Here is a 25,802-nt window from a genome sequence, read left to right as displayed (position 1 = left end):
TACAATCCTAAAGCAGAGGAGCCTTTTATTAGTGCAGGTTGGAGATCTATCTTATTGCTATTGGTTACTACTGAGTTTTGTTTGGCGGGCCCCAAAAATATTTGTACCAGGGTCCTCTGTTAAGGAGATTCGCTATTGAATATGTAATTAAACGTTTTTGTGAAGCTTTGTATACTATTGTCTTCATTTTCATAATAAATAGATCTTTATTTTTAATATATACAATATATATTTCTCTATTGTAACATTTGGTAATGAAAAATATCTTTGTTTATCCATAAAATCTTCTGTTTTATTAAAAATGCAGAAGAATCAATCTTACAAACATTAGTGAACTAGTGAGATTAGACTACTTTTTGTATTGATAATAAAACGCAGTTGTTTATAAAGCTTGATGCGGCATACATTTGTAACCCATTGCTCTTCCTTTACTGAGCTGAATGTTTGCTGTGCGTTGCAGGAATGTACTGAATATGTAACTAAGAAAGCAAGCGTGTCAACTCTGTAGATAAAGAAATCCCATATGGATGTGCAGCAAATACTGATATGGGTATTCGCTTAGCAGGTGGTGCAATTAACATTTGTACATTTCTCTGTGTAGCACAACGCTCCTATCCCTCAAGGAGGAAGAGGTGCGATCCAGTTTGTGACACAATACCAGCATTCAAGTGGGCAGAGACGGATCCGTGTGACAACAATTGCAAGAAAGTAAGAAACTCATTTGCTTGGCAGCAAGTGTGTGTTTATTTCACTATATGGCCTTTTTAGAAAAAAAAAGTTAAATGCAATAATAAAGTAGTTTTAAAAAAGGATAATCTTGGGTATAGGATGAAAAACAATGTTTTGTGAGGTCTGAGTCTTTTACATCAGAGTAGGGAGGGCAGAATTAATTGGGTCAGACAGATCTGATTAGCTAATAGATTAATTATTCTATGTTTCATAGCAGCAGAACAGAGGTTATGACCTGGTGTGAGAAACCTGACCTTGTGGCACAGGTTTCAACTTGTCCTGAAGACTTTCACACGCACATACATTTTTCTGGAACAACCAGGACATTTTTGGAGACTTTAAAGTCATTTTTTTTTTTATTAGAGTAATTAATGGCACATAAAGGTACATTTTAGTGAAATAATGACAAATCAGCATTCATTTAATAATACATTTAAACTATTAATGTTATCATTACACTAAAATATCCCTTTAAGCTTTACAAACATAGAATTTGACAGTCGATAAGAGCCAAAAAGGCCCATCAAGTCTACCCATATTACATATTACTTTTTCCTTAGGATAGCCATATGCATGTCCCAGGCATTTTTTAATTCCTTTACAGTCTTTGTGTTTACTTCTCCTAAATCTGCTACCCTTTAACTTGTTTTGGCATTTTTTCTTTTTGTGAAAAATGCTTTCAGCTTCTATTTTATTAACACACACAAGCAATTAAGCTGCGCTTCTCCACTCTTGATAAAATAGTATGTGAGATTGATATCTCTATAACATAGCAAATATAGACTGCTATCGATCACATTTATTCAGTACAGATAATACCGTTAAATTGTAAATACATATTCATAGCGTAAAAAAAAATATCAGATATGAAACAAGGCAAATACTTCCCAGATGTATACAGGAGAGTGGATGCTGCTCTGAAACGGATGCGAAGACTGTGCTCCTGCTCCCAATAGAAACTGTAAAAACACAAGAGGAACAGAGCGCAAGCCACTCTAAGGGTAAAACCGTTTTATTAAGAAGTGCTAAATGCGCACATAAAAACACAGATACAATGTGTAAATTCACAATAAGCAATAAAATGTCACCATGTAAGGTATCCTTCACGGGCAGGTGAGAGTGTGTTCTACGTCTCCCAATCCTTGCGCACGTCTGCAGGGCTTCCGGAACGCCACAGGAAACAGCACGGTATGGGGATGCTCGAAAACCGAACCCCACGTCACTGGAGGTAGCGTGGTGAGGGGGCTAAACTTCTCTACGCGTTTCGTCGGCTTACGACCCAACTTTCTCAAGAGATAATTCTGTGTTGGATCCTGTATTCCTTTTGAAGACAGCGGGCTTGACGAACCTCCAATACGTGGCTACATCTGATTAGCCTACATATTGCACATGTTCACGTCCGAATGTTAACTTATAACATATTGCTTAGCCACTCTCTATTGTCCATATAGTCTATAAAGCTACACAAAAAGAACACATGTAAATTATCATAAAGCATAGCAAGGTATAAATTGCATACAGAGCAGCATGCAGTCACAAGGCATTTACATGGCTCACAAAACTTAAATTAGCTTCAGTATATATAAACAAAAATTGTCACTGTGGATGTCGATCATGGGTTAATCATCTAGATATAAATATCCAATATTTAACAACATGCTATGACCAATTTTGTTCCTAAAAAGTCATGTCACGGATTATTGAACATTTCATAAGCCTATGAAAGCAACAATGAACCATATAGTTGGACACATACTTGTAGGGAATTCATGAATGGATAATTAATGTTAGGACCACATATATAATAATAAGCATAAACAGTAGGAGGAGAAAATGGAGAAAAAACCTTGGACCCTCAATCTCCGTTGGATAAATCTAGCGGTTATGTAATATAAGGACAAAATAATAGTAAATAGTTCGTGTAGAAGGGGTTCGTGATATCTAAAAATAAAAAAGAGCAAAAGGCTCAACTAAAAGGGAAATGTAATCAAAGAAAGAATTCTACATAAATGCCTGAAGGTCTAGATCAATGTTTAGACCTTTCTTGCTGATTGTGTTAAGCGCCAGTATGTTTCACGTTGTCGCAAACTCCTAAGTCTATTTCTCTTGTTAGGTGTATCCAGTCCACGGATCATCCATTACTTGTGGGATATTCTACTTCCCAACAAGAAGTTGCAAGAGGATCACCCACAGCAGAGCTGCTATATAGCTCCTCCCCTAACTGCCATACCCAGTCATTCTCTTGCAAGCTCTCAACATAGCTGGAGGTAGTTAGAGGAAAGTGGTAAAATATAGTTAGTTTTTTCTTCAATCAAAAGTTTATTGTTTTTAAATGGTACCGGAGTGTACTATTTTATCTCATGCAGCATTTAGAAGAATCTGCCTGCGTTTTTCTATGATCTTAGCAGAAGTAACTAAGATCCACTGCCGTTCTCACATATGTCTGAGGAGTGAGGTAACTTCAGAGGGAGAATGGCGTGCAGGGTATCCTGCAATAAGGTATGTGCAGTTAAGTTTTTCTAGGGATGGAATTTGCTAGAAAATGCTGCTGATACCGGATTAATGTAAGTTAAAGCCTAAATACAGTGATTTAATAGTGACTAGTATCAGGCTTGCTATCAGAGGTATATACTCTGATTAATGTGCAATATAAAACGTTTGCTGGCATGTTTAATCGTTTTTATATATGCTTTGGTGATAAAACTTATTGGGGCCTAGTTTTTTCCACATGGCTGGCTTTATCTTTGCCTAGAAACAGTTTCCTGAGGCTTTCCACTGTTATAGTATAAAAGTTACAGTTGGTGCAGTTAAAATTACAAACTGTGACATTCAGCTTCCCTCAGCAGTCCCCTGCATGCTATAGGACATCTCTGAAGGGCTCAAAAGGCTTCAAAAGTAGGAGCTGTGGCAGTTGTTATGACTGTTTAAAAAACATATTTTTCGTTTTGTTAATCTGTTTTTTGTATTAAGGGGTTAATCATCCATTTGCAAGTGGGTGCAATGCTCTGCTAACTTGTTACATACACTGTAAAAATTTCGTTAGTTTAACTGCCTTTTTTCACTGTTATTTCAAATTTTGGCAAAATTTGTTTCTCTTAAAGGCACAGTAACGTTTTTTTATATTGCTTGTTAACTTGATTTAAAGTGTTTTCCAAGCTTGCTAGTCTCATTGCTAGTCTGTATAAACATGTCTGACATAGAGGAAACTCCTTGTTCATTATGTTTAAAAGGGACTCACGCTAAAATGGCGCCAAGTACATCAAAGACGCCCATAGCGATTACTTTGCAGGACATGGCGGCAATCATGGATAATACCCTGTCAGCGGTATTAGCCAGACTGCCTGAATTCAGAGGAAAGCGCGATAGCTCTGGGGTTAGACGTAATACAGAGCGCGCAGATGTTTTAAGGCCCATGTCTGATACTGCGTCACAATATGCAGAAGCTGAGGAAGAGCTTCAGTCTGTGGGTGACGTCTCTGACTCGGGGAAACCTGATTCAGATATGTCTACTTTTAAATTTAAGCTTGAGAACCTCCGGGTGTTGCTTGGAGAGGTTTTAGCTGCTCTGAACGACTGTGACACAATTGCAGTGCCAGAGAAATTGTGTAGACTGGATAAATACTACGCGGTGCCGGTGTGTACTGACGTTTTTTTCCAATACCTAAAAGGTTTACAGAAATTATTACTAAGGAGTGGGACAGACCCGGTGTGCCGTTTTCCCCCCTCCTATTTTTAGAAAAATGTTCCCAATAGACGCCACCACACGGGACTTATGGCAGACGGTCCCTAAGGTGGAGGGAGCAGTTTCTACTTTAGCAAAGCGTACCACTATCCACTATCGAGGACAGTTGTGCTTTTTCAGATCCAATGGATAAAAAATTAGGTTACCTTAAGAAAATGTTTATTCAACAAGGTTTTATCCTGCAGCCCCTTGCATGCATTGCTCCTGTCACTGCTGCTGCGGCGTTCTGGTTTGAGTCTCTGGAAGAGGCCTTTCAGACAGCTACTCCATTGACTGAAATACTTGACAAGCTTAGAACACTTAAGCTAGCTAATTCTTTTGTTTCTGATGCCATTGTTCATTTGACTAAACTAATGGCTAAGAATTCTGGATTCGCCATCCAGGCGCGTAGGGAGCTATGGCTTAAATCTTGGCCAGCTGACGTGACTTAAAAGTCTAAATTACTTAACATTCCCTTCAAGGGGCAGACCCTATTCGGGCCTGGTTTGAGGGAAATTATTGCTGACATTACTGGAGTTAAGGGTCATACCCTTCCTCAGGACAGGGCCAAATCAAGGGCCAAACAGTCTAATTTTCGTGCCTTTCGAAACTTCAAGGCAGGTGCAGCATCCACTTCCTCTGCTACAAAACAAGCGGGAAATTTTGTGCAATCCAAGCCGGCCTGGAAATCTAACCAGGCCTGGAGCAAAGGCAAGCAGGCCAGAAAGCCTGCTGCTGCCTCTAAGACAGCATGAAGGAACGGCCCCCTCTCCGGCAACGGATCTAGTAGGGGGCAGACTTTCTCTCTTCGCTCAGGCGTGGGCAAGAGATGTTCAGGATCCCTGGGCGTTGGAGATCATATCTCAGGGATATCTTCTGGACTTCAAAGCTTCCCCCCCACAAGGGAGATTTCACCTTTCGAGATTATCTGTAAACCAGATAAAGAAAGAGGCATTCTTACGCTGTGTGCAAGACCTCCTAATAATGGGAGTGATCCATCCAGTTCCACAGATGGAACAAGGACAGGGATTTTATTCAAATCTGTTTGTGGTTCCCAAAAAAGAGGGAACCTTCAGACCAATTTTGGATCTAAAGATCTTAAACAAATTCCTCAGAGTTCCATCGTTCAAAATGGAAACTATTCGGACAATCCTACCTATGATCCTGGAGGGTCAGTACATGACCACAGTGGATTTGAAGGATGCTTACCTTCACATACCGATTCACAAAGATCATCCTTTGGTTCCTAAGGTTTGCCTTTCTAGACAGGCATTACCAGTTTGTGGCTCTTCCCTTCGGGTTAGCTACAGCCCCAAGAATTTTTACAAAGGTTCTGGGGTCTCTTCTGGCGGTCCTAAGACCACGGGGCATAGCAGTGGCCCCTTATCTAGACGACATCCTGATACAGGCGTCAAACTTCCAAATTGCCAAATCTCATACGGACATAGAGTTGGCATTTCTGAGGTCGCATGGGTGGAAAGTGAACGAGGGAAAGAGTTCTCTATCACCCCTCACAAGGGTTTCCTTCCTAGGAACTCTGATAGATTCTGTAGAAATGAAAATTTACCTGACGGAGTCCAGGTTATCAAAGCTTCTAAATTCCTGCCGTGTTCTTCACTACATTCCGCGCCCTTCGGTGGCTCAGTGCATGGAAGTGATCAGCTTAATGGTAGCGGCGATGGACATAGTGCCATTTGCGTGCCTACATCTCAGACCGCTGCAATTATGCATGCTCAGTCAGTGGAATGGGGATTACACAGATTTGTCCCCTCTGCTAAATCTAGATCAAGAGACCAGAGATTCTCTTCTCTGGTGGCTATCTCGGGTCCATCTGTCCAAAGGTATGACCTTTCGCAGGCCAGATTGGACAATTGTAACAACAGATGCCAGCCTTCTAGGTTGGGGTGCAGTCTGGAATTCCCTGAAGGCTCAGGGATCGTGGACTCAGGAGGAGAAACTCCTCCCAATAAATATTCTGGAGTTAAGAGCAATATTCAATGCTCTTCTAGCTTGGCCTCAGTTAGCAACCCTGAGGTTCATCAGATTTCAGTCGGACAACATCACGACTGTGGCTTACATCAACCATCAAGGGGGGACCAGGAGCTCCCTAGCGATGTTAGAAGTCTCCAAGATAATTCGCTGGGCAGAGACTCACTCTTGCCATCTATCAGCGATCCATATCCCAGGTGTAGAGAACTGGGAGGCGGATTTTCTAAGTCGTCAGACTTTTCATCCGGGGGAGTGGGAACTCCATCCGGAGGTGTTTGCTCAATTGGTTCATCGTTGGGGCACACCAGAATTGGATCTCATGGCGTCTCGCCAGAACGCCAAGCTTCCTTGTTACGGATCCAGGTCCAGGGACCCAGAAGTGATGCTGATAGATGCTTTAGCAGCACCGTGGTTCTTCAACCTGGCTTATGTGTTTCCACCGTTTCCTCTGCTCCCTCAACTGATTGCCAAAATCAAACAGGAGAGAGCATCGGTGATCTTGATCGTGCCTGCGTGGCCACGCAGGACCTGGTATTCAGACCTGGTGGACATGTCATCCTTTCCACCTTGGCCTCTGCCTCTGAGACAAGACCTTCTACTACAAGGTCCTTTCAATCATCCAAATCTAATTTCTCTGAGACTGACTGCCTGGAGATTGAACGCTTGATTTTATCAAGGCGTGGCTTCTCCGAGTCAGTCATTGATACCTTAATTCAGGCACGAAAGCCTGTAACCAGGAAAATCTACCATAAGATATGGAGCAAATATCTTCATTAGTGTGAATCCAAGAATTACTCATGGAGTAAGGTTAGGATTCCTAGGATATTGTCCTTTCTCCAAGAGAGTTTGGATAAAGGATTATCAGCTAGTTCTTTAAAGGGACAGATTTCTGCTCTGTCTATCCTTTTGCACAAGCGTCTGGCAGAGGTTCCAGACGTCCAGGCATTTTGTCAGGCTTTGGTTAGAATTAAGCCTGTGTTTAAACCTGTTGCTCCTCCATGGAGCTTAAACTTGGTTCTTAAGGTTCTTCAAGGAGTTCCGTTTGAACCCCTTCATTCCATTGATATCAAACTTTTATCTTAGAAAGTTTTGTTTTTGATGGCTATTTCCTCGGCTCGTAGAGTCTATGAGTTATCACCTTTACAATGTGATTCTCCTTATCTGATTTTCCATACAGATAAAGTAGTTCTGCGTACAAAACCTTGGTTTTTACCTACGGTAGTTTCCTACAAGAATATCAATCAAGAGATTGTTGTTCCATCATTGTGTCCTAATCCTTCTTCAAAGAAGGAACATCTTTTACATAATTTGGACGTAGTCCGTGCTTTAAAGTTTTACTTACAAGCGACTAAAGATTTTCGTCAAACATCTTCCCTGTTTGTTGTTTACTCTGGACAGAGGAGAGGTCAAAAGGCTTCGGGAACCTCTTTCTTTTTGGCTTCGGAGCGTAATACGCTTAGCCTATGAGACTGCTGGACAGCAGCCCCCTGAAAGGATTACATCTCATTCTACTAGAGCTGTGGCTTCCACCTGGGCCTTTAAAAATGAGGCTTCTGTTGAACAGATTTGCAAAGCGGCGACTTGGTCTTTGCTTCATAACTTTTCAAAATTTTACAAATGTGATACTTTTGCTTCTTCGGAGGCTATTTTTGGGAGAAAGGTTCTACAGGCAGTGGTCCCTTCCGTTTAAGTACCTGCCTTGTCCCTCCCTTCATCCGTGTACTTTAGGTTTGGTATTGGTATCCCACAAGTAATGGATGATTCGTGGACTGGATACACCTAACAAGAGAAAACATAATTTATGCTTACCTGATAAATGTATTTCTCTTGTGGTGTATCCAGTCCACGGCCCGCCCTGTCCTTTTAAGGCAGGTCTATATTTTAAACTACAGTCACCACTGCACCCTATGGTTTCTCCTTTCTCGGCTAGTTTTGGTCGAATGACTGGATATGGCAGTTAGGGGAGGAGCTATATAGCAGCTCTGCTGTGGGTGATCCTCTTGCAACTTCCTGTTGGGATGGAGAATATCCCACAAGTAATGGATGATCCGTGGACTGGATACCCCACAAGAGAAATAAATTTATCAGGTAAACATAAATTATGTTTTTTAGAACTGTTTGGTGGTATCCAATCCAGAACCATAATTCTAAGCTCCATAGGGTTAGCATCATGGTGGTATTTGAAATTAACTGGGACACTATGTTTGTCCACTTTATTTTTGATATTACAATAGTGTTCACTGAATCTATTTTTTTAATTAATCTTTTAATACGCCCTACATATAAACAATTACAGTCACACGTTAGGAGGTACACCACAAACGTAGATTTACATGAAAACTTGTATTTGATCTTGTATGATTTTGATTCGTAAATATTTTTAAAAGTGTCCTCCCTAACGATGTGACTACACATATTACAATTTTTGGTTACACATGGCCAAGTCCCATTGGCTTTACTAAGTAAAATGTATTGTCCATTTTAGTGGGTTTTTTTTAACTGATTTAAACTTGGATGGCACCAACATATTTTTTAGATCCTGATTTTTTCTAAAGGTCATGATAGGTCTCTCGGATAGGGTCTTATCCAATATGGGATCAGAGGTTAGAATCTTCCAATGTTTATTCAAAATGTTTTCTATATCTCTGCTGCCCTGGTTATACGTGGTGATAAACCTGATATCATCCCTCTTGGATTGTTGATCTCTGTTTTTAATAATGGGATCTAACATGATTTCTCTATTAATATTGGATACTTTTTCTTTTACAGTAGTGAGGAGAGCTGTATCATATCCTTTTTCTTTGAATTTATTGCCCAAAGAAATGGACTCTGTAAGATAGTGTTCAAAATGTGTGCAATTCCTACATTTTCTTTGGTATTGTCCGAGGGGGATATTCTTTTTCCACCTCTACACTAACTATTTACTATTATTTCGTCCTTGTATTACATAACCAATAGATTTATCCAACTGAGATTGAGGGTCCAAGGTTAACATTAATTATCCATTCATGAATTCCCTACAAGTATGTGTCCAACTATATGGTTCATTGTTGCTTTCATAGGCTTATGAAATGTTCAATAATCTGTGACATGACTTTTTAGGTACTTTTTGACGAGTTTCGCTGCCTGCTTTTCTTTACTCAAGCCCATATCAGAAGCGATGCTACAGTCTGTCACACTTGAAGGACCGTGTTACTTTTCCCCGGCATAGATTTCGGTAAGATCGTTTAATTTTTTACACATAAAAGTTAACGCTACAAGACAGGGTCACAGTGAGACTCCTTTATCCTTATGGAATCAAGGGTTAATATCTTCTGAGGGCGATTGTTGAACAGTGGGGTGTTAATCGTATTAGTTTATGTGATTTATGCTGCTTATATGTGTGAGATGTTTTGGGCTCGTAGGCTTATATGAAAGTACAGGTTGCTCCTTTTCTTTGAGAGCTGCCCAATTTTATTATGCTTGGCGCGCTTTTCCTTTAGCAGGCACGGTCCTGCATTGCGCACCGTGTGACAGAGTGGTCACGGTTTCGATTTCCTTTTCCTGACCGTGTGACTACGTAGAGGAGTGAGTTTTCTCTACACTGTCTGGGTCATAGGAGGTGGTGAGTGCCCCAGCCATTGGGGATATAGGTGCCGGTTGTTTTTCTTTGATTTATATAATGTTACCTAGTTATGGAGTATTCTGCTGTTTTAGAGGATAAGACCTCTACGACAGAATTTGATACCTGTGTATATTGTGAGGAGGCCCGGTAATCCAGCCCTCTCAATTATGTTCCATATGCCGCAACAGGGTGTTTTCATCATCCAATGTTGAGATGTTAAATGCCACTGAGCCTTCCGCCTCTGAGGACTTTTCGCCCCTTGAGGTGTGTTCCCTGCATTCATCTGATCCTACACATGCAGCTTCCCCTTGCACTACTAATCCTCCTCCTGGAGGGGGCCTTTTTCCACCAGACGTTACTGAGCAGTTCTGTATAGCAATGTCTGCGGCCTTAGCCGTTTTGCCTCGTACGGCTAAGCGCAAACAAAGGGTTAATCCATGCACTCCTGCCCAGGGAGCATCATGTAAATTGACAGTTGTATCCGATCAGTCATCTGTGGATGCTGTTTTCTTTGAGGCTTAAGAGTACGGACCTTCTGGGTCAGAGCCTGCTGCTTCTATTCCTCTGACAGAGGAGGATTTCGCCTTTAGATTTAAGGTAACTTTCTAAGAGAAGTTTTGATTATATTAGAGATTCCTAGTACTAATCTGCCAGTCGAATCTCAGAGCCCTGAATCAGAGGGCGAATCTGATTAATGCGGGGAGGGATAGAGTTCCTTTTCCCTTTCATCTATATTTTTTTGTTAAGTTTCCCAGTTCCTGGCTCTTTAGGGGGTTGTGTTGTTGCCCATCCCTATTCAGCTAACACTTTTTGGCGTTTGCCTATGGTTTTTTGTTCCTTTTGAGGATAGTTTAATCTTAGAGCTCTGGGTTATTAGAGGAAATTCCTTATATGAGTATGTGTCCTCACGTGGGATATTTGTGTACTGTCGACTTGGAGACTTCGTATTGAAGCATCTCTGTCTTGATTTTTGAGGTGAGGTTCCCTTGATATTTTAGCGAAAGAATTAAGACATTGGAGCTTATAATTTTTTTATCTGTGGTTTCTCCAACATAGGTGTGTCCGGTCCACGGCGTCATCCTTACTTGTGGGATATTCTCTTCCCCAACAGGAAATGGCAAAGAGCCCAGCAAAGCTGGTCACATGATCCCTCCTAGGCTCCGCCTACCCCAGTCATTCTCTTTGCCGTTGTACAGGCAACATCTCCACGGAGATGGCTTAGAGTTTTTTAGTGTTTAACTGTAGTTTTTCATTATTCAATCAAGAGTTTGTTATTTTCAAATAGTGCTGGTACGTACTATTTACTCAGAAACAGAAAAGAGATGAAGAATTCTGTTTGTATGAGGAAAATGATTTTAGCAACCGTAACTAAAATCCATGGCTGTTCCACACAGGACTGTTGAGAGCAATTAACTTCAGTTGGGGGAACAGTTTGCAGTCTCTTGCTGCTTGAGGTATGACACATTCTAACAAGACGATGTAATGCTGGAAGCTGTCATTTTCCCTATGGGATCCGGTAAGCCATGTTTATTAAGATTGTAAATAAGGGCTTCACAAGGGCTTATTTAAACTGTAGACTTTTTTTTGGGCTAAATCGATTGATATTAACACTTATTTAGCCTTGAGGAATCATTTATTCTGGGTATTTTGATTTAATAATATCGGCAGGCACTGTTTTAGACACCTTATTCTTTAGGGGTTTTCCCAAAGCATAGGCAGAGTCTCATTTTCGCGCCGGTGTTGCGCACTTGTTTTTGAGAGGCATGGCATGCAGTCGCATGTGAGAGGAGCTCTGATACTTATAAAAGACTTCTGAAGGCGTCATTTGGTATCGTATTCCCCTTTGGGTTTGGTTGGGTCTCAGCAAAGCAGATACCAGGGACTGTAAAGGGGTTTAAAGCTTAAAACGGCTCCGGTTCCGTTATTTTAAGGGTTAAAGCTTCCAAAATTGGTGTGCAATATTTTCAAGGCTTTAAGACGCTGTGGTGAAAATTTGGTGAATTTTGAACAATTCCTTCATGTTTTTTCGCAATTGCAGTAATAAAGTGTGTTCAGTTTAAAATTTAAAGTGACAGTAACGGTTTTATTTTAAAACGTTTTTTGTACTTTCTGATCAAGTTTATGCCTGTTTAACATGTCTGAACTACCAGATAGACTGTGTTCTGAATGTGGGGAAGCCAGAATTCCTATTCATTTAAATAAATGTGATTTATGTGATAATGACAATGATGCCCAAGATGATTCCTCAAGTGAGGGGAGTAAGCATGGTACTGCATCATTCCCTCCTTCGTCTACACGAGTCTTGCCCACTCAGGAGGCCCCTAGTACATCTAGCGCGCCAATACTCCTTACTATGCAACAATTAACGGCTGTAATGGATAATTCTGTCAAAAACATTTTAGCCAAAATGAACCCTTGTCAGCGTAAGCGTGGCTGCTCTGTTTTAGTTACTGAAGAGCATGACGACGCTGATATTAATATCTCTGAAGGGCCCCTAACCCAATCTGAGGGGGCCAGGGAGGTTTTGTCTGAGGGAGAAATTACTGATTTAGGGAACATTTCTCAGCAGGCTGCATCTGATGTGATTACATTTAAATTTAAATTGGAACACCTCCGCATTTTGCTTAAGGAGGTATTATCCACTCTGGATGATTGTGAAAATTTAGTCATCCCAGAGAAACTATGTAAAATGGACAAGTTCCTAGAGGTGCCGGGGCTCCCAGAAGCTTTTCCTATACCCAAGCGGGTGGCGGACATTGTTAATAAAGAATGGGAAAGGCCCGGTATTCCTTTCGTCCCTCCCCCCATATTTAAAAAATTGTTTCCTATGGTCGACCCCAGAAAGGACTTATGGCAGTCAGTCCCCAAGGTCGAGGGAGCGGTCTCTACTTTAAACAAACGCACCACTATTCCCATAGAGGATAGTTGTGCTTTCAAAGATCCTATGGATAAAAAATTAGAAGGTTTGCTTAAAAAGATGTTTGTTCAGCAGGGTTACCTTCTACAACCCATTTCATGCATTGTCCCTGTCACTACAGCCGCATATTTCTGGTTTGATGAACTGCTTAAGGTGCTCGATAGTGACTCTCCTCCTTATGAGGAGATTATGGACAGAATCAATGCTCTCAAATTGGCTAATTCTTTCACTCTAGACGCCTCTTTGCAATTGGCTAAGTTAGCGGCTAAGAACTCTGGGTTTGCTATTGTGGCGCGCAGAGCGCTTTGGTTGAAATCTTGGTCGGCTGATGCGTCTTCCAAGAACAAGCTACTAAACATTCCTTTCAAGGGGAAAACGCTGTTTGGTCCTGACTTGAAAGAGATTATCTCTGATATCACTGGGGGTAAGGGCCACGCCCTTCCTCAGGATCGGCCCTTCAAGGCAAAAAATAGACCTAATTTTCGTCCCTTTCGTAAAAACGGACCAGCCCAAGGGGCTACGTCCTCTAAGCAAGAGGGTAATACTTCTCAGGCCAAGCCAGCTTGGAGACCAATGCAAGGCTGGAACAAGGGAAAGCAGGCCAAGAAACCTGCCACTGCTACCAAGACAGCATGAAATATTGGCCCCCGATCCGGGACCGGATCTGGTGGGGGGCAGACTCTCTCTCTTCGCTCAGGCTTGGGCAAGAGATGTTCTGGATCCTTGGGCGCTAGAAATAGTCTCCCAGGGTTATCTTCTGGAATTCAAGGGACTTCCCCCAAGGGGGAGGTTCCACGAGTCGCAGTTGTCTTCAGACCACATAAAAAGACAGGCGTTCTTACATTGTGTAGAAGACCTGTTAAAAATGGGAGTGATTCATCCTGTTCCATTAAGAGAACAAGGGATGGGGTTCTACTCCAATCTGTTCATAGTTCCCAAAAAAGAGGGAACGTTCAGACCAATCCTAGATCTCAAGATCTTAAACAAATTTCTCAAGGTTCCATCGTTCAAGATGGAAACCATTCGAACTATCCTTCCTTCCATCCAGGAAGGTCAATTTATGACCACGGTGGATTTAAAGGATGCGTATCTACATATTCCTATCCACAAGGAACATCATCGGTTCCTAAGGTTTGCATTCCTGGACAAACATTACCAGTTCGTGGCGCTTCCTTTCGGTTTAGCCACTGCTCCAAGGATTTTCACAAAGGTACTAGGGTCCCTTCTAGCGGTGCTAAGACCAAGGGGCATTGCAGTAGTACCTTACCTGGACGACATTCTGATTCAAGCGTCGTCCCTTCCTCAAGCAAAGGCTCACACGGACATTGTCCTGGCCTTTCTCAGATCTCACGGCTGGAAAGTGAACGTGGAAAAGAGTTCTCTATCCCCGTCAACAAGGGTTCCCTTCTTGGGAACAATTATAGACTCCTTAGAAATGAGGATCTTTCTAACAGAGGCCAGAAAAACAAAGCTTCTGGACTCTTGTCGGATACTTCATTCCGTTCCTCTTCCTTCCATAGCTCAGTGCATGGAAGTGATCGGGTTGATGGTGGCGGCGATGGACATAGTTCCTTTTGCGCGCATTCATCTAAGACCATTACAACTGTGCATGCTCAGTCAGTGGAATGGGGACTATACAGACTTGTCTCCGAAGATACAAGTAAATCAGAGGACCAGAGACTCACTCCGTTGGTGGCTGTCCCTGGACAATCTGTCTCAAGGGATGATGTTCCACAGACCAGAGTGGGTCATTGTCACGACCGACGCCAGTCTGATAGGCTGGGGCGCGGTCTGGGGATCCCTGAAAGCTCAGGGTCTTTGGTCTCGGGAAGAATCTCTTCTACCGATAAATATTCTGGAACTGAGAGCGATATTCAATGCGCTCCAGGCCTGGCCCCAGCTTGCGAGGACCAGGTTCATACGGTTTCAATCAGACAACATGACGACTGTTGCGTACATCAACCATCAGGGGGGAACAAGGAGTTCCCTAGCGATGGAAGAAGTAACCAAAATTATTCTTTGGGCGGAGTCTCACTCCTGCCACCTGTCTGCTATCCACATCCCAGGAGTGGAAAATTGGGAAGCGGATTTTCTGAGTCGTCAGACATTGCATCCGGGGGAGTGGGAACTCCATCCGGAAATCTTTGCCCAAGTCACTCACCTGTGGGGCATTCCAGACATGGATCTGATGGCCTCTCGTCAGAACTTCAAAGTTCCTTGCTACGGGGCCAGATCCAGGGATCCCAAGGCGGCTCTAGTGGATGCACTAGTAGCACCTTGGACCTTCAAACTAGCTTATGTGTTCCCGCCATTTCCTCTCATCCCCAGGCTGATAGCCAGGATCAAGCAGGAGAGGGCGTCGGTGATCTTGATAGCTCCTGCGTGGCCACGCAGGACTTGGTATGCAGATCTGGTGAATATGTCATCGGCTCCACCTTGGAAGCTACCTTTGAGACGAGACCTTCTTGTTCAGGGTCCGTTCGAACATCCGAATCTGGTTTCACTCCAGCTGACTGCTTGGAGATTGAACGCTTGATTTTATCGAAGCGAGGATTCTCAGATTCTGTGATCAATACTCTTGTTCAGGCCAGAAAGCCTGTGACTAGAAAGATTTACCACAAAATTTGGAAAAAATATATCTGTTGGTGTGAATCTAAAGGATTCCCTTGGGACAAGGTTAAGATTCCTAGGATTCTATCCTTCCTTCAAGAAGGATTGGAAAAAGGATTATCTGCAAGTTCCCTGAAGGGACAGATTTCTGCCTTGTCGGTATTACTTCACAAAAAGCTGGCAGCTGTGCCAGATGTTCAAGCCTTTGTTCAGGCTCTGGTTAGAATCAAGCCTGTTTACAAACCTTTGACTCCTCCTTGGAGTCTCAATTTAGTTCTTTCAGTTCTTCAGGGGGTTCCGTTTGAACCCTTACATTCCGTTGATATTAAGTTATTATCCTGGAAAGTTTTGTTTTTAGTTGCGATTTCTTCTGCTAGAAGAGTCTCAGAATTATCTGCTCTGCAGTGTTCTCCTCCTTATCTGGTGTTCCATGCAGATAAGGTGGTTTTACGTACTAAACCTGGTTTTCTTCCAAAAGTTGTTTCTAACAAAAACATTAACCAGGAGATTATCGTACCTTCTCTGTGTCCAAAACCAGTTTCAAAGAAGGAACGTTTGTTGCACAATTTGGATGTTGTTCGCGCTCTAAAATTCTATTTAGATGCTACAAAGGATTTTAGACAAACATCTTCCTTGTTTGTTGTTTATTCAGGTAAAAGGAGAGGTCAAAAAGCAACTTCTACCTCTCTCTCTTTTTGGATTAAAAGCATCATCAGATTGGCTTACGAGACTGCCGGACGGCAGCCTCCCGAAAGAATCACAGCTCATTCCACTAGGGCTGTGGCTTCCACATGGGCCTTCAAGAACGAGGCTTCTGTTGATCAGATATGTAGGGCAGCGACTTGGTCTTCACTGCACACTTTTACCAAATTTTACAAGTTTGATACTTTTGCTTCTTCTGAGGCTATTTTTGGGAGAAAGGTTTTGCAAGCCGTGGTGCCTTCCATTTAGGTGACCTGATTTGCTCCCTCCCTTCATCCGTGTCCTAAAGCTTTGGTATTGGTTCCCACAAGTAAGGATGACGCCGTGGACCGGACACACCTATGTTGGAGAAAACAGAATTTATGTTTACCTGATAAATTTCTTTCTCCAACGGTGTGTCCGGTCCACGGCCCGCCCTGGTTTTTTTAATCAGGTCTGATATTTTATTTTCTTTAACTACAGTCACCACGGTACCATATGGTTTCTCCTATGCAAATATTCCTCCTTAACGTCGGTCGAATGACTGGGGTAGGCGGAGCCTAGGAGGGATCATGTGACCAGCTTTGCTGGGCTCTTTGCCATTTCCTGTTGGGGAAGAGAATATCCCACAAGTAAGGATGACGCCGTGGACCGGACACACCGTTGGAGAAAGAAATTTATCAGGTAAACATAAATTCTGTTTTTCAGTTTTCTAGCCCCAAAGCTAGGGCTTCAGGTTTTTTTCTGCTCAGGCCTTGAATCGCTCTGACAGATATGGCTTTGAAATTTTTTTTCCTTCTGCTTGAGGGAAAGATTTAAATTGATTCCGCTATTCTACAGTTTTCCGTTTGATGAGAAAACGTATCTGAAAGTCTAATTTTCTTTGTCTTATTCTTTTATTGTGGTAAATGCCCAGCGTCAGAGACCTCCGCTAAGCCTGAGCAATCCAAGTGTTTTTTGGAAGCTGACTCGGTCCTGGCATAAGTCCAAGCAGAGCAGAGGCCCACCGAACCTAGGTTGGTAGAAGGGGCCAGTCCCGGGTCCTATCTTGGATCGCGTTAGGGACAGTCTATTGCTCTTTTCATTTGCTTGTTTCAGGGACGTACAGGACCCATGGATCTTACAGGTCATACCTAGGCTTCGAATCTCAGCCTCCCAGGACTCTTTCCTACTCTTGACCCTGTCTTCCAGACAGAGAGAGGGAAACCACTTCAAGTGGGTGCGGGTTTTGTTCTCCTTTGGAGTCATTGTCCTGATGACTATCGCTGAGTACATTTTGAGATATTATTCAAGCCGTTTTGTTCGTGGTCCCACAGAGGGAGGGAATCCCGTCCTATTTGGGCCCTAAGGTACTTAAGCAAACTTATCATGTCTCCTCATTCCGTAAGGAGACTATAAGGTCCACTCTACCCTTGGTATGTGCAGAGCAGTGCAGGACCCCTGTTAAGGAAGGATATCATGCCTTTTCATTCCTCCTCAGGGAACATTCCGGTTCCTAAGGTTGTTTTTTTCTGGACAGACTCGCTTCGGCTTCGAGCCTTTTAGGAGTCCACGGATTCTTTGGCTGTTGCCAGAATCCAGATCTAGCGGTAGCTTCCCTTGTCTTGATGATTCTGGTTCAAATCGCCATTATCTCGTCTGATAGAGACCATTAGGGATTTCATCTGTCTTCCCCGTTCCTCAGGGATGGTAGAATACTTGACCAGAGCTCTATGGTGTTGGGCTCCAGGGTAGGTTCCTGGATGCTACTTTAGTCTTCATAGACATGAGGACACTTCTATCGGACTTGTGAAGTTCCAAGTTGGCTTCACCAGGTCGTGCCCTCCAGACCATCTTCAGGCCATCGCCGGCTCTAGGTTTGAGGTATGGATTTGTCATGTGGTTCATCTCGGACTTCATTCCTGTTGTCAAGGCCCATCTCAGCCAGGGCTTGGTGTATGCTGAGACAGAGATGTGGCGCTGTTTTCTTTCATGTAATTAGCAAGAGTCCATGAACTAGTGACATATTGGATATACATTCCTACTAGGAGGGGCAAAGTTTCCCAAACCTCAAAATGCCTATAAATACACCCCTCACCACACCCACAATTCAGTTTTACAAACTTTGCCTCCCATGGAGGTGGTGAAGTAAGTTTGTGCTAGATTCTACGTTGATATGCGCTTCGCAGCAGGCTGAAGCCCGGTTTTCCTCTCAGAGTGCAGTGAATGTCAGAGGGATGTGAAGAGAGTATTGTCTATTTGAATACAATGGTCTTCCTCTAGGGGATCTATTTCATAGGTTCTCTGTTATCGGTCATAGAGATTTCTTCTCCTACCTCCCTTTTCAGATCGACGATATACTTATATACCATTACCTCTACTGATTCTCGTTTCAGTACTGGTTTGGCTATCTACTATATGTAGATGAGTGTCCTGGGGTAAGTAAGTCTTATTTTTTGTGACACTCTAAGCTATGGTTGGGCTCTTTATATGTAAAGTTCTAAATATATGTGTTTAAACTTATATTTGCCATGATTCAGGATAATCAGTATTCCTTCATTCAGACTGTCTGGTTCATTATTTGGGATAATTCATATGAATAAATATTTTTTTCTTACCTTGAAAATTTTCAATTGACTATTTTTCCCTGCGGGCTGTTAGGCTCGCGGGGGCAGAAAATGCTTCATTTTGTTGCGTCATTCTTGGCGCAAACTTTTTTGGTGCAAAAATTTGTCATTTCCGGCGCCGTAGTTGACGCCGGAAGTTGTTCGTAGTTACGTCATTTTTTTGACGCATGTGTATTCAGACGTTTTTTTGCACCAAAAAATGTGGGCGTCGGTTTCGGCATCAGAGGATGTGGCGTCATACTTGGCGCCAAAAAATATGGGCGTTGTACTTGGCGCCAATAATGTGGGTGTCATACTTGGCGCCAAAAATGTGGGCGTCTTTTTTGTTCCACTTTTTCTCACATTATTTAAGTCTCACTTTTTTGTTGCTTCTGGTTGCTAGAGGCTTGTTATTTTGCATTTTTTCCCATTCTTGAAACTGTCATTTAAGGAATTTGATAATTTTGCTTTATAAGTTGTTTTTTCTATTACATATTGCAAGATGTCACAACCTGGCCCTGGATCAGAATCTACTACTGGAAAGATGCTGCCTGATGCTGGTTCTACCAAAGTTAAGTGCATTTGTTGTAAACTTGTGGTAACTGTTCCTCCGGCTGTAGTTTGTGTTAGTTGCCATGATAAACTTTCCAATGCAGATAGTGTCTCCATTAGTAATAATCCTTTACCTGTTGTTGTTCCTTCAACATCTAATGTTCAGGATGTTCCTGTTAATGTTAAAGAATTTGTTTCTAATTCTATTAGGAAGGCTCTGTCTGTTATTCCTCCTTCCAGTAAACGTAAAAGGTCTTTTAAAACTTCTCATATTTCGGTTGAATTTTTAAGTGACCGCCATCATTCTGACTTATCTGTTTCTGATGAGGATCTATCTGGTTCAGAAGATTCTGCCTCAGATATTGATACTGATAAATCTTCATATTTGTTTAAGATGGAGTTTATTCGTTCTTTACTTAAAGAAGTGTTGATTGCATTAGATATGGAGGAGTCTAGTCCTCTTGATACTAAATCTGCTAAGCGTTTAAATTCAGTTTTTAAACCTCATGTAGTTATTCCAGAAGTTTTTCCAGTCCCTGATGCTATTTCAGAAGTGATTTCTAGGGAATGGAATAGTCTGGGTACTTCATTTACTCCTTCTCCAAGGTTTAAGAAATTGTACCCTGTGCCATCTGATAGATTAGAGTTTTGGGACAAAATCCCCAAAGTTGATGGGGCTATCGCTACTCTTGCTAAACGTACTACTATTCCTACGGCAGATAGTACTTCCTTTAAGGATCCTTTAGATAGGAAGCTTGAATCCTTTCTAAGGAGAGCTTATTTATGTTCAGGTAATCTTCATAGACCTGCTATTTCTTTGGCTGATGTTGCTGCAGCTTCAACTTTCTGGTTGGAGGCTTTAGCGCAACAAGTATCAGACCATAATGCTTATAGCATTGTTAAACTTCTTCAACATGCTAATAACTTTGTTTGTGATGCCATTTTTGGTATCATTAGAATTGATGTCAGGTATATGTCTTTAGCTATTTTAGCTAGAAGAGCTTTATGGCTTAAAACTTGGAATGCAGATATGACTTCTAAGTCAACATTACTTTCTCTCTCTTTCCAAGGTAATAAATTATTTGGTTCTCAGTTGGATTCAATAATTTCAACTGTTACTGGGGGGAAGGGAGCCTTTTTGCCTCAGGACAAAAAATCTAAAGGTAAATATAGGGCTGCTAATCGTTTTCGTTCCTTTCGTCAGAATAAGGAGCAGAAGCCTGACCCTTTCTCTAAAGGAACGGTTTCCGTTTGGAAACCTTCTCCAGTCTGGAATAAATCCAAGCCCTTTAGAAAGTCAAAACCAGCTCCAAAATCCGCATGAAGGTGCGGCCCTCATTCCAGCACAGCTGGTAGGGGGCAGGTTACGATTTTTCAAAGATATTCGGATCAATTCGATTCACAATCTTTGGATTCAGAACATTGTTTCACAAGGGTACAGAATAGGTTTCAAGGTAAGGCTGCCTGTGAGAAGATTTTTTCTCTCACGCATTCCAGTAAATCCAGTGAAGGCTCAGGCGTTTCTGAAATGTGTTTCAGACCTATAGTCGGCTGGGGTAATTATGCCAGTTCCAGTTCTGGAACGGGGTCTGGGGTTTTACTCAAATCTATTCATTGTACCAAAGAAGGAGAATTCCTTCAGACTAGTTCTGGATCTAAAAATATTGAATCGTTATGTAAGGATACCAACATTCAAAATGGTGACTATAAGGACTATTCTGCCTTTTGTTCAGCAAGCATTATATGTCTACAATAGACTTACAGAATGCATATCTTCATATTCCGATTCATCCAGATCACTATCAGTTTCTGAGATTCTCTTTTCTAGACAAGCATTACCAGTTTGTTGCTCTTCCGTTTTGGCCTAGCAACAGCTCCAAGGATCTTTTCGAAGGTTCTCGGTGCCCTTCTCTCTGTAATCAGAGATTAGGGTATTGCGGTATTTCCTTATTTGGACGATATCTAGGTACTTGCTCAGTCTTTACATTCTGCAGAATCTCATACGAATCAACTTGTGTTGTTTCTTCAAAGACATGGTTGGAGGATCAATTTACCAAAGAGTTCCTTGATTCCTCAGACAAAGGTAACCTTTTTGGGTTTCCAAATAGATTCAGTGTCCATAACTTTGTCTCTAACAGAAAAGAGACGTCTGAAATTGGTTTCAGCTTGTCGAAACCTTCAGTCTCAATTGTTCCCTTCGGTAGCATTGTGCATGGAAATTCTAGGTCTCATGACTACTGCATCGGACGCGATCCCTTTTGCTCGTTTTCACATGAAACCTCTCCAGCTTTGTATGCTGAACCAGTGGTGCAGGGATTATACAAAGATATCACAATTAATATCCTTAAATCCCAATGTTTGATCTTCTCTATCTTGGTGGTTGAATCACCATGGTTAATTCAAGGGGCCTCTTTTGTTCGTCCAACCTGGACTGTGATCTCAACAGATGCGAGTCTTTCAGGTTGGGGAGCTGTATGGGGATCTCTGACAGCGCAAGGGGTTTGGGAATCTCAGGAGGAGAAATTACCAATCAACATTTTGGAACTCCGTGCGATTTTCAGAGCTCTTCAGTTCTGGCCTCTTCTGAAGAGAGAATCGTTTATTTGTTTTCAGACAGACAATGTCACAACCGTGGCGTATGTCAATCATCAAGGTGGGACTCACAGTCCTCAAGCTATGAAAGAAGTATCTCGGATACTTGTATGGGCGGAATCCAGCTCCTGTCTAATTTCTGCGGTTCACATCCCAGGTGTAGACAATTGGGAAGCGGATTATCTCAGTCATCAGACGATACATCCGGACGAATGGTCTCTTCACCCAGAGGTATTTCTTCAGATTGTTCAAATCTGGGGACTTCCAGAAATAGATCTGATGGCCTCTCATCTAAACAAGAAACTTCCCAGGTATCTGTTCAGATCCAGGGATCCTCAGGCGGAAGCAGTGGACACGTTGTCGCTTCCTTGGAATTATCATCCTGCCTATATCTTTCCGCCTCTAGTTCTTCTTCCAAAAGTGATTTCCAAAATTCTAATGGAGCGTTCGTTTGTACTGCTGGTGGCTCCAGCATGGCCTCACAGGTTTTGGTATGCGGATCTCATTCGGATGGCCAGTTGCCAACCTTGGACACTTCCGTTAAGACCAGACCTTCTATCTCAAGGCCTATTTTTCCATCAGGATCTCAAATCATTAAATTTGAAGGTATGGAAATTGTGCTTGTAGAAGCAGGCTGCAGATTTAGGCAGGTGTAGCAGCTCACCCAAACAGTCAGGTGCTTGATGCAAATACTGTTGTGAAACAGTGAGTGAGATGATCCAAACAAAAATGCACAAAATATCTGGAGCAATTCTTATGTGCAATTGAGGCAGTAGGTAGGTAGAAGAATCCACTCAATAAGTAAAAATAAAATGTTTTAATAAAAGCAGATTAAAAAACAACAACACACAGGTTTGTTGTACTGAGTGGATTAGAGGGGTTAACAATTGTTGCCCCAATAGTTCCAATTTTTGTTTGGATCATCTCACTCACTGTTTCACAACAGTATTTGCATCAAGCACCTGACTGTTTGGGTGAGCTGCTACACCTGCCTAAATCTGCAGCCTGCTTCTACAAGCACATTGGTGTGCTCTGAGAATACCACTACAGAATTGAAAACGCCATCGTACGGGTGAGCTGCCACACCCCCATAAATCTGCAGCCGGCCCCTACTAGCACATAAGTGTGCTCCTGGAGTGTGTGAGTACCCATTTGGCTAAATCTGTTTTTATTGTGTGTCCATTTACGATACTACACATGAGGCGCCCCTCTGTTTTTCATCTCTTTTAGTTTCGCTTGGACCAGCCAGTGAGGAGGAGGCAGCCAATACTGGACAATAACCTATATCACCTTAAGGACATTTCATACATTAACTTTTCTAGGACTCACTGCCATCTTAATTCCCACTATTCATTTTTATATATTTATATATATTTTTAGTACTTATTGCATTTTTGTGTATTCTGCTCATTTAGCGCCCCCCCCCCCCCCTTCTTTTGTGACTAGGTCACTTCTGCTATACAAGTATCGACTGGCCTTACTGGCTGCACTGTGTACCAAATTTTAAATCCCCTGAAATAATTCCCATGTCCCTTTCTTCTTCAGTTACAGTCAGTAATGTACCATTGAGACTATATTTGGCCTTTGGGTTTTTGGATCCTATATGCATAATTTTGCTCTTGGTAATATTAAATTTCAGATCCCATTTATTTGACCAGTCCTCTAGTTTTTTAATATCACTGTTCATTTGATCAACCCCTGCTGGAACATCTACCCTGTTACAAATTTTTGTATCATCAGCAAGCAAGCAAACCTCCCCCCTTAAGCCCACTTCCAATATCACTTATGAACATGTTAAACAAAACAGGCCTAAGAACTGACCCTTGGGGAACATCACTAGTAACTGATGCCTCATTTGAATGTAGTCCATTTATTGAAACCCTCTGTCGTCTATCTTTAAGCTAGCATTCTACCCACTTAACAATCTTAGCATGCAAAAGATCTGCTTCAAAAATATTTAAAACTGTCTTTTTATAACACAGTTTTCAGAGTTTTTCCATTCAAGAGTAGTCCAGAGATACACACCATATGACATCCCTCCATGTTTATCTCCTCTCCTTTGATAGTGATCAGTTAAACCCAGATGTACATTATCTTTTGAACTCACCTAAGCAATTCCTCTGTAGCTGGGTCAGGTAAACTCTAATCATTTTAATTTATTTATATTTGTAATGTAATGATTCAGTGCCATTACAGTACTAGTAATGGAATTGTGCTACACAAAGAAAATTAGGAAGCACAAACAATATATACAGTAGGTGCCTATATACAGCCAGGCTATCCCTCGCCTGATGTCGTGATATCAACGCAAGTTCACAATTGAGAATGACCAGTCCAATTCTTTTGTCATTCCTAGTGGAAAATCCAGATTCCTCCTTCTTTCAAAAATGTCTACTGCCCCTCTCCTAGGACTATCATCCCTTTAACACCACCTATGATAAAGTTAACCTGTGATAAAGATTAACAGTGATGAAAGTGCCCTTAATTGGAGATTGTGTTTGGGAAGGAGATGTGAAGGAATCTCCTGGATAAAAAAAAACAAACTTAAAACTTAAGAGACTTTTTTTCTTTTTCTTCCTTTAAATTGGTGCCTGGAACAAAAGGACAATTTTTTTTTTTTAATAATATTGAATAATTTAAAATAAGGCATAAAAGGCTTAAAATAAAATCCATATATAAGATATACAAATTATATATGCCTTATAAGATAGGCAGTATATATAAATCAAATAAGGTATATAACATAATATATGAACATTAGACTACAAATGCTTGACTGTGTATACCTGTGTATATCTGTAGTAAGCCTGTGTAAGTTGAAGAGTACAAATCTTATCTCTAAATTGTTATATAAATAAGAAGGAAGGGGGCTGATATCTAGTATTTTTTTTATCTTCTATTCTCTTCCTATATTTGGTGGATATCTGTAATATCACATTTAAATATGGAACTATGTTAAACTCCTAAATTCCTAAATTCTTCCTTTGATCAACGATGGCTATATGACAGTGCCAGAAGAGATTTATGAATATACTAGGAATGTAAGGATACAAGGAGGGTTACAAGTTTATAATTGTGATAAAATACAAAATATAAGTACTGTTTTAACACTTTACTGTATCTCTTTGGAAAAAATCTTTTTATAATAAAAAAAAAAAGGGAAAAAATAATAATTACATAACTCTGCAGCCCCAAAAGAAGGGGGAAATGGCGTCAAAGAGAAGCGTTAAGTCTGTAAAACAGACTAAAATTACCAGCAATAGAGAACAGCCAGTAAGTACATTTTTTGCACCAGCAGAAAACAGCCAGCAAAAAATAAATAACAAAGAAACACCAGAATTAAGTGTGAACCTCCCTAATACAAGTACTCCCTCTCTAACTCCACCAGTAGACACTATCCAAAATGTTGAAAACACTCTTCTTCCTCTAGCTTCCACTAAAGATCTCATAGATCCTGCATCAGAGAAGAACTAGCAGACCTCCGTCAGGATATCCACACTTTGGGTTTCAGAATAGAAACCTTGGAAGATAATGAATCAACTATAAAAGAAGAATTAATCAATATCCAAACAACTACGGAACAGCAAGCGGATCTAATTGCTATGTTAGAAGACAAAGTGGAAGATCTAGAGAATAGAAGTAGAAGGGAAAACATAAGGATTAGAGGAGTTCCTGAGTCAGTAACACCGAAAGAATTTCAGACATATCTTACAGCCCTTTTGCCTTCATGTTAGGAGACCCTGCTTTAACAGATATTAAGTGGGAGAGAGCACATCGCGCTTTGAGGTCAAAACCACAAGATAACGCACCACCAAGAGATAT

General features: G+C 41.5%; 1 protein-coding gene across 1 annotated transcript in view; it reads left to right on the top strand.

Moving 5' to 3' along the window:
- Window positions 1–25,802, top strand: part of SEC23A (SEC23 homolog A, COPII coat complex component) — a 480,777-nt gene that overhangs the window by 249,595 nt on the left and 205,380 nt on the right. The window contains exon 13 of the mRNA XM_053697910.1: window positions 602–708. Coding sequence (XP_053553885.1) covers window positions 602–708 — 107 coding nt within the window. The remainder of the gene's footprint in view (window positions 1–601; window positions 709–25,802) is intronic.

The sequence above is a fragment of the Bombina bombina genome, chromosome 1 (assembly GCF_027579735.1).
Source record: "Bombina bombina isolate aBomBom1 chromosome 1, aBomBom1.pri, whole genome shotgun sequence".
In the NCBI taxonomy this organism is placed as follows: Eukaryota; Metazoa; Chordata; class Amphibia; order Anura; family Bombinatoridae; genus Bombina; species Bombina bombina.
The sequence above is the reverse complement of the archived record's forward strand: the minus strand, read 5'-3'. Positions and strand labels throughout refer to the sequence as shown.